Consider the following 10,714-nt stretch of genomic DNA (forward strand, 5'->3'; position numbering starts at 1 on the left):
ACAAGCAAAATTAAAACAAGGAATTCTTCGAGAGTTGTAGGAGGAGGGAGCACTAATGTTAACAAACGGAGGAGCCAACAATCATTAGTCGATTTTTTTTATCATTTTGGTTAAAATTTAACATTCTTAATTTGATTGTTGCGTATTGAAGTAAATTAACTAGAAAATCAAATTGGTTTTAAAGGAACTTATCGGAGGATTGATTATTCTAACCACGCTGAATTTGATCAGTTTTATACACCTTGAACAACAATGAAATTATTAAGTAAACGTGATATTGGACCAAAAACCGCAGATAATAGGCCAAAACGCATTTAAGATAATAAATTAATGTGTCTTACAGTTAAGATGCTTTCTCTGATATCCCCGCCTCCAAAAACTGTTCTCCTTATCTATGCATTTGTTTCAATCAAATATTTATTTTGAAGATTAGAAATAGATCAAGTACATTGTATCTTCATAAATCACAAGAAATCTACATTTTATAAAAATTATTGAAATCGAAACCTTACATAACGCCTCATTCTAACAGTGCGTAAAGATGTCACATTAAAAAAAATATGTGGGTTATCAAAGCAAAAATGATAGATGCATTCAATTTATTGTCCTTATCAATCCAATGGTTTCGTTTACTCTCTCTCTCTCTCTCTCTCTCTCTCTCTCTCTCTCTCTCTCTCTCTCTCTCTCTCTCTCTCTCTCTCTCTCTCTCTCTCTCTCTTGATTCTCTGTAGTTCACTGATAGTATGCCTTCCTATATAAGACTGAGCTCTTTTTTACTATTTTTTCTTTTCAAAATAGCTGAAACAACGCCAACTGTTCTCCGTATCGATCTGTAATTCCAGCGTATGCCAGAACTGCAATTGTGCATTTCCTATGTTAAGACAATGACAAATTCTACCTCTGGGGCTTAAAATACGTACACATTTACGATCGGTTTTAGTTTTAAGAGACCTTTTGACTACTAAATAGACCGATGATTGTCGCAATGATTAGTCTTGCAGGTGGCGAGGACTCATCAAGTGATGCACAATCCTTATATAGCAAAAGTGTACAGTTTATGGACGGCCGTCACACAGTTACTTTTTTTATGGCGATGAAGATTGGGGACACCTTCCTCACTGGGCCATGGTTACACCACTGAGGTAATCACGGTGTCCGACGACGGTGGTTTATGGGAGAATAAGTGGACACAGCCGGGAACAATTAAAAACATCTGGGTCTCTCCGTAAACAACGACGCCTCTAATCAGTTTATTTATTGACGAGGGGAAGCTCGGACCAGGTTAACTGTTTTGGCGTAATGGTGCGTCAAGATCTTTTGTGTCTCATGGCAAACAGTTGATAAATGTATGCTTGTTTAGTAGCTGTTTTCATAAGACTTAGTGTATTAAAATATTTTTTTCTTTGGATTAAGGCTTCGTGAAATGAAAGCATGAGATTGCGTCGACGTTCTAATTGTGCCATGAACAGCGGACTGATAGGAATCCCCGCTCGGAGGTACTCCGCACTGACGGACTGTTACACGACCGGAAGTTCCGGTCTAGACCGCCGAGGTTCACTTCCGGCGTCTGTGCTTCGTTTTACCCCTCTTGTAAAAATTGAGCGGAAAATTTCACAGTTTGAAAGTCCTCGCTGTGATGTGCGCTCCCTGAAATTTGACACGACCATCGAGAAAACCCACATCAAGCGGCTTCTGTGTCTCGTTGGAATACTCGTTGTCTTTACATTCTCTGCCATATCTTATTCTTTTTACAAAGTGTTAAAAAAGAACTATTACATTTGAATTTCTCGAATGAGTTGCAATAATAAATTTACATCTTGTTCTGTTTTAAAGAACTTTTAAATGGAAGTATGGAGAAACGTTACCATTGAAAGTTCGTTGTATTGTGCCAATGCATATGTCTTTTGGTGCAGTCTTTTTTTACTTTTTACATGGTCTCCGCTGACTTCAGATTTACAGAAAATGTCGCAAACAAAAAAACCCCATCAATACGAAGGCGCAATGAAATTAATGATACTAGTGCTAGAAGACACCCAACTCACAAAACAAAATCAGAAGACAAATCGAAACTACTGCTGACAACTTATGTGTTCAGCGGTCTTATTGATGTACTTTTTGCCAACGTATTTATTTTATTTCGTGCAATAAAGGAAAGCGATGTCCGGATGTGATTTGCAAGTTTATCTATTCGAACTTGAAAGATTGAGAACGATAATTTACGTTTTAATTAAAGGGATGCCAGTAATGCTATAATCATTGTGTTTGTGACGTTTACGACAATTTTACGTCTAGTGTGTTGGTCATATCTGTATTGATACTCGAACAAATATTTATTAATTTATTGTGACACTTGGAGAGAGAGAGAGAGAGAAAGAGAGAGAGAGAGAGAGAGAGAGAGAGAGAGAGAGAGAGAGAGAGAGAGAGAGAGAGAGAGAGAGAGAGAGAGAGAGAGAGAGAGAGAGAGAGAGAGAGAGAGAGAGAGAGAGAGATTTGAATGACCGACACTGTAGTAAATATTTTTTCGAAATAGTAAATGCGTTTGTTATTACGTTTATATGTATATCACTAATATATTGCACTTTCCTCACAATCTATATGTTAATTATATCATTCATTTTTAAAATCTTTAAAATCATTCCTACTACAATCACTGCAATAGACTGACACATGAATATATATTTATTACTTTATTTCTTGTCATGCAAAATTTATGCTAACTCTTGAAAAAAAATCTTTACAATATGATAATCACATTAATTTGTTAATATTTTTTTTTCTCTTTTATCTAAAATAAAACATAAATACATAAATGTACAATTTCATGAATTACATACGACATACAAAGCTTTTAACAAGAATATGAATTACTAGTATAAATAATTGCTTGCTTCAAGATATATGTTCATCACTTCTAATACAAGCTTTCTTAAGAATCGGATGTTGTTAGCAAAGACCATTTTTCGCCTTTATTTTAAGATTCATAATTGATATATTCTTATTGAATCGATATTCCATCTTATATTTGTAAATTGTAAAACAATGAAAGAAGCAAATATTAATTTAATGGTGTTGTTTTTGTATTTATTTCATTGCAAATATTAAGTCGAAAATTTTCAATTAGTTTCAATACCCATATAAGAATAAACTTATTTTCCTCAAAATTTTTTCGACTAGCGTACAGTGATATAAAAGATGTTCCGTATCTTAACAACCGGGACTGCGTTTTACAAAAGAACTTGCGACTTTCAGTCTCATGGAATGGTATTTAATGTACAAAATTTATATAAAACCATTTATTTACAACTACTTTGATTTCCATATTTATATTTTACAGTCCTTAGAACAAAATATTGATTAGTTTGTGATTAATTAGCATTCATTATTTTGGTCGTAAGTCGTAAGTTCTTTTGTAAAATGCGGCCCAGACAATGTTCACAAAGCGAGTTGACATCTTTGTTCCATTTACTCACATTCAGATTATTATTGGGAGTTGATTTTAATCAACTCTCCTATGGAGTTACTCAGACAAACCGAAAGTGCAACAGTGTTTGGACCTCAGCACAAATCATTGCTGCTGACAAGGCTTAGTTCTTGAAAATAATTGATAAATTCGATGTAATGTATGCTAAAGCATTGTTTTTCAAGGGAACTTATTTATAAATACCTTGAAAATAGTCAGATTTTAAATAGTACGAACAATTTAAATATTTTTTGTAGTCGTATATATTCCTACGCCAGAGTCTCGTTCAACTCGCGCTTGGCTGTCTCCGTAAATCCTTGTCGGAGATTTACGGTGTCAGCCGAGCGGTTGGTTGAACGAGACTAGAGTTCCATATTGCTTGGATTCATACAATTTTCGAGAAATATTTCTTTTACTATTACATAGTTTGATTGAATTAATTTTATCTTTAAACATTATTTAACATGATTCATATGGGGATTTCTCGACATTCTTGTCGAAAAAGTCCAAAAATTCATATTATAAAAATGTGCGTAATTCAACTTCATGAATTAAAATTAACTACATGTACTTGTCATGCAAAATAACATATCATTGTTTTTAAAATAAATTAACATCGACAAAATCAACTCCCGTCAGTTCTTCAGTACTTTGTCTTAAATGCCGTTCAAATGTTTATAATTAAACTCGGCAATATATTTTTCATAAATAGACATAAATGTTCATTCATATATATTCTTCCAGATATATTTACTGTAAAATTCAAATGTCGTTTGCCACTTTCTTTTTTTTTTTTTAAATGGTCATTGAAATTTTTTATTCATCAAAATATCGTAATAAAAACTACTCTTTAGATTCTTTACAAATCTGACATTGTGGGTTTTTTTTTTTTTTTTTTACCCAAAACGGATAATTCACTTTCTATTTTAGCATATCCAGCAAAAGAGCAGTTACTCTCTGAGTGCCATTTTAATAATTTACATTGTATGTTGTTTTTCTTTTTCAATAAATTGAAAAAAATGTTCAATATTATATAAGTCACCATGATCATCAAAAACTTTTTTGATATATACTTTTTATCCAGTTTTCGAACAAAGAAGCTTCAAAATCTAAGACTTTTTGAAAGAAATTATTGCTCCAAATTAATTCTTTCAAATTCGTATGCATATTTCTTAGTGAATCGTAATGTATTGGGACAAATTTAATCAATCTACGAAATTTGATATTTAGATTCCACAACTATTAAAATATTAGTAAATAAAGTTTCGCTTGATTTGATATACCAACCATAAATTGAAACACTTGTTAATTCAGTAGTATATTGATGAATTGGTGAATTTAATGAGCAATAAAAATACATATTTTTTTTTACAAAAAAAGTGTCTTTATACTGTTTGTTTTTTTGACAATTAACGTAAAGAAAATAATTATGAATTGAGTATGTAATTCGTTATTGATTTTGAAACGTTCCTACTATTTAATTATCTACACTATAGTGACTATACATATGCATTTTTTAAGAATTACATTTAAATTTATTTTGTCTATCTCAAGGTACATATTTAAATGGATTTTGACAAGCAAAGCTTCATGTTGATTTTGCTAGGTTTTACGTATTTAAAATTGTTAAAGTTTATTTAAAGGTTTTGTATAAGCAATTCTTAGAAAGAATCGAAACATTTTTCGCCATGATATTTGACAGAAGTCGTAAAAACAAGTAAAAGATATATACAGGTGTGTTCATCTCCCCAAGCCAAGGGTTTCTGATCCGCTCCGCGGAGCGGATCAGAAACTATTGACTTGCATGGGAAGATGAGATGTGTTATGAACTTGCATATGAAATGGACAAAACCTATATTGATAGACATATATGTAATTCCAGATTACGCATTGCTATTGTGCAACAGAAAAAGACTTCTTTAAAGTTTAATTCTTTCAAAACTGAATAACTTAAGTACAACCAAATGCAGATAAGCTCATTCACTTATTCAGTAATTTATTTATACAATTAACCTACAGTGATACAAAAATGTACAGTTGAAAAGGATTGAGAAAGACTTATGGACATTCCAATGTAGAGCAACAAATTCTAACCACAACTAGTGAGCCAGTGCTCGTATGTTAATATCATTTTTACAAAATAGGCTATACTTTATTTTGTTGTTTTTTTTACCCGAGTACTTTATATCCGGAAATTTTACGTTTCTTTCGTTCCTTCCGCGTCGAGCTTAAGTTTAGTTAGCTCTGATCATTTCTGGTTTGCAATGGCTGCAAGGGCATTTCAGGTAAATGTGATATTTATCTTTAATTCATCTTTAACTTAAATACAATTTTTTTGAAACTTTAAAAATTTTATAGTTTGAACTCCGTGACATGTCATCCTGTGATGCGATCAGTTATAAGAAACCTATCTGCAAATATTTCGTTACACATAATATATATATTTTACAATAATACAATCGGCTAAAATAAAGATGCTTTTTGATATCTGATTAATGGTTTTTGATAAAAAATGAATGAAAAATAAGGTAGACGCGAAATAGAAAATTTGGACATCGCGGGACATATGTCCCTGACTACAGTACTTTTCACCGTCCGGTTGTCTCTAAAAATTGAAGTAGAAGGGAGAAATAAAAAAGTAGAAGGGGATCTGGAGGTCTAGCTTATAGCTAGATTGTGTTTGAAATGCAATAATAGCCGGGTAATTACGTCACTTTAAGCGGGGAAATTCCCCGCCTTCCGGGTCTTAGAGACAACCCTGTAACAATGTATTACATCAACAACTAATGTTGTGTAACGGGATGGGAGAAATAATGACGGACCAGACCGAGACGCGAACCCGGGGCCCCCTGAATCTCTAGTCAGGTGCTCTACCAACTGAGCTATCTTGCACTGGTATTTGAACCAGTCTGACCGTCACATCCCTCCCCCTTAAATGATCTTCGCCCTCAAAGATCACCACATGCTCTTTGCCTGGCAGGAATTCACCTGTCAGTGGGGTTGGTCACAGCACCAAATGTAACGGAATGGGAGAAATAATGACGGACCAGACCGGGATTCGAAACCGGGCCCCCTAAATCTCTAGATAGGTGCTCTACCAAATGAGCTATCAGTATCTGGTGCCAGTATTCGAATTGGTCTGACCGTCATAGTTCAGTTGTATCAATTGTTGGATTTTGGGTCATGTAGCACTTTACCTATCAAAAATGGCACAAACAGCTAGCTCTGTGGTTTATCAATATTCATGAATATAAAAAATATATTTGTGGTCAGTGGTTCCACCTATTTAAGGTCAGACGACACGTTCCTCAATTTTAGATAACTTTTTCCAGGAATTTGTTAATGGTTTACAACTATTTTGACAAGCTTTCTTGCAAAAAATTAGGGTACCTTACCAGGCATTTCTGCAAAATACTAGAATATGCAAATTCCTATATAATCTTCTTGAAGATACACTTGAATTGCTGATATGAAAATAAATACATCTACAGCAAAGCTAAATTCTCTAAAATAGAACTATATTTCCGCCGGGGCGGGGCTTTGAACTCACGACCGCTAGAACCTATACGCTTCTGACAGAGAGCGGCCACGGTTCTAACCACTTGACCATCTAGGCATACGACCAAATACAAGTAAATTTTGATCATTTTTAAAGTAATTATAAAATTAAAATTTTTTGTTGGAACTCTTTATTACGAGGAGATACAAAAAAGATTCTCGAGGAACGTGTCGTCTGACCTTAAATTGTCATCAAGTGCTATATAACCTTGCACAATATTTAATTTTGTTGATCATCTCCACAATGAAATTGGTGCTCAGTTAGAATGTTCTAACGTTAAAATGATTGATGTCCTACAGACCTGGCTTGGGGGCCATTAAAGTTAGACAAGCTCACTTTTGATCTCAGTCTCACTTTTACCAAAGGAACATATAGTGGAAAAGTGAGACTGAGATCAAAAGTGAGCCTGTCTAACTTTTATGGCCCCCCCAGGTCTGGTTTAACGATAGAATTCGTCCCCTATACTCGCTTCACAGCAAATGAAAAAAAAAATGTGTTGTATCTCTCCTTAGTTTTCAAATGATTGGAATGAATGAATACCTCCATGGTTGCTCTTTTATAGTCCCATTTTACAACAATAATTGTTTTGGCAATGAAATCGCTACCATTTAACATCATGTTTGAAAATTCATTGTTTTTTGGTTGCCATGTTAATAATAATATCCGAGGCATTTCGTGTGCAGTGTCCAGCACATTGGCAGTCAAATTCAAATCTAGAAATAGTGTAAATTCCTTGGTATGACCTATTAAATGGATGTTTTGTGGACTTTAAACTTAAACATATACATGTTTGAAAGGTTTTTAATGTATATTTACATATACATTTATTTCCCCTGCAGATAATTTTAAACAAACTTAAAATTGATGCAAAGCAGATCTGCTTCATGCCTGCTTAATTGCAAGTATATATGGGACAAATTCTTACTGCGGCAAGATTATTCTTTCTAGTGCTTAATAAGTAATGATGAATCCAAAATATGTGCGAACACATTATCAAGACTGTTATTCAACATTAGGCCTGTCTTACATTCTTTTTTTTCTTATTTATTTAATGTGTATATCTTAAAATATAATTTCTTTTCTACAGGCAGTGAGGCCACATGTTCCACTTATTAAGTTTCGAGGTGGAAACTTCACAAAAGGTGAAAACTCCATTCATTTTGTTTTGAATGCTTCTTATGATGTATAAAAATTATCCAAATAGAATCAATTTACTGGTATTAAAAAAAAAATAGGACTTAACATAAAGATTCACAACACTTTAGTTTTATAATGATTTCAATATACAGTCAAACTTTGTTATCTCAAACTAGATGAGACTGTTTAAAAACTTTGAGATATATCTGAGTATTGAAGATTTGAGATATTGACGGTAAAAAATACTTAAAAAACAAGAGGTCAGGACTTACAAATTACTTCAACATATCCATTGAAGGCAAAATATCAGTGTTCGAGATATCAAAGTTCAACTGTATTTAAGATTAAAGATTTTTTGAAACAGCTAGTTTCCAATGTAACAAATTTATAAAATAGCTTGAATGGGAAAGGGGTTGCCTTGAGGCTTTATTTAATTATAGCCGTGATTGTTCCTTAAGTTAATACTACATTATTATGCTAAACAAGTACTCAATTTTATTTAAAAATTGCCCTTCAAAGTATTAAGCATCAAATAACAGACATGAAAGTAAATAAAATGGCACATTACATTGAAATTACTTCAAGATTAGACTGTTTACATATTAATAATGATTTATTTCATCTTCACTAGCCAAGGATGACAATGCGCTCGTCACCCTTGGCTAGCGAAGATGGATTTTTTCTATGCAATTTTTGAAACGTGTTTATTGATACATGTATATTAATTTATATTGAATCCAGACACACCTGCAGTAATGACACCTGCCACCAAAGGTAAATCAGAAACTGCCCCTTCCACACCACAAACCACAAAAATAGCCACACCAGGATCAATTTTAGAACACCACCAGTTACCCAAGAAGTATGCTAGAACACCATTATCAATAGAAGAAATGGAATATATACAGGTTGGTATTTTGTTAAAAAAAAACCACTTGGTTATAAAGCATTTAGAAAAACATTTCACAAAAGTTCAATATCAAGAGTTTTACTGTAACAATTTAATTTTCATGGTCCTTCAATGAAAAATGTTGCACAAAATGTGAACCTTTTCTTCACACCCCCCCCCCCCCCAGCACACAATGTTATCAGCCAAAAAGATATAGATGAATGTCAGTATCATAATCAATTCAAAGATTTCTTTGATGTAATGATAACTGCCACATAGACAGGTGAAAATTTTTTTACTATATCTACATTATTTAAATTGCTACGAAGATGATGCATGTTTCTGGATAAAATGTTATCTATTTATTTTCAGTCAGTAATAATCTAATCCATACTGTTTTTTCTTTCAGAGAGGTGGTCCAGATGTACTATGAATATCAAAAGCAATATCTAGATCTGTTTTAAATTATTTTCATGTACATGTATTTTATGCTTCAAATGTTAACAATAAATATAACATAAACCAAAATATGTTAAGATTTTTTTATAACCTCTTGAAATAGAATTTTTTGATAAGCATCTTGCAACCTGAGGTATAAAGATTATCGAACTACAGGTGGTATATGTCTTTTTGAATCTGAATCACCAATTTTAAAATGCGGAAAGACATTTAATCAAATGTATGAGTGAATAACGCAGACATCTCCAAGAAAAGAGTTAACGTTCACGCTGTGTTACAAAGTATTGTCAACACTAGGTTATTGTAATTCACAGATGAAATGTTCAACATAATTGGACATGACTTGTTAATTAAGGCAAATATTGTTATTTTTGGAAAAGATGTGCTGATTTTCTAAAGTTCTGGACCAGGTATACATATAAATGGTTAAACTATAATATACAATAGACATTCATGGTAGGAATATCTTGGTAAAACATGTATACATCTATTCTTTTTAAAAGCTGCTGCTATTTTTCGATATACCGGTAATTATCAAAAATTAGGTTGTTTAGCAATCTACTGCTGAGGATTTTAATTGCTTTGCAAAAGATCTACCAGACAATTTCTATTAGATCAATATTTTTAAAATTAATATTTCTGTTGTTCATACCATTCATCAAAAGCATTTGTATCTAAGATGCCATATTCCAGTGAACTATTACAGAAACAAGCACCTGTGGCTTTTACCCAGTTGACTGCATGTATAAATATGTAACATTACTACATAAATGGAGGCAATTGATATTGAGCATTCCTCCTCAGTGTCTTCGATGAAGTGGTCACTAGCTAGAGATAAATAGCCAATTGCAAGCTTTTTTGTTTATATAATTTTGTTTTAGTCAAACAATACAGACAAGAATTAGCATTTCAATAGGTGCTTAAATGAGGCTTGATTTCAAGACCCTGTAGTTTAAAAACTAACGCTATACTCGCAGAGCTAAAGGGTTACCCAATGTTTAGTGCTAGTAGGCACATAGGAATTTAATGCTTATCATACAGTAGGCAACAGTCAAAATCCATAGTTTTAAACTCCTGGCCAGTCAGCAAGCATGTGCAGGACTAAGCAGGGGTCTAAATGACACATATGCCTGCAGATTATGAAATTTTCAATCACAACAGTCATGTCCTTAGCCACTTAGGTACAGTTATCTCAAATACTAAATCAAAA

The 10,714-nt window shown here is 33.0% G+C and overlaps 1 protein-coding gene across 1 annotated transcript; it reads left to right on the forward strand.

The window, feature by feature from the left end:
• The first annotated feature begins 5,638 nt into the window (after positions 1-5,638).
• Positions 5,639-9,573, forward strand: LOC105326361 (alpha-ketoglutarate dehydrogenase component 4). Its single transcript, XM_011426350.4, has 4 exons — positions 5,639-5,745; positions 8,107-8,161; positions 8,898-9,064; positions 9,455-9,573. The coding sequence occupies exons 1-4, from the start codon at positions 5,725-5,727 to the stop codon at positions 9,476-9,478; spliced, it is 267 nt and encodes an 88-aa protein (XP_011424652.3). The 5' UTR covers positions 5,639-5,724; the 3' UTR covers positions 9,479-9,573.
• The last annotated feature ends 1,141 nt before the right edge of the window (positions 9,574-10,714 follow it).

This window comes from Magallana gigas, chromosome 6 (assembly GCF_963853765.1).
Source record: "Magallana gigas chromosome 6, xbMagGiga1.1, whole genome shotgun sequence".
Lineage (NCBI taxonomy): Eukaryota > Metazoa > Mollusca > Bivalvia > Ostreida > Ostreidae > Magallana > Magallana gigas.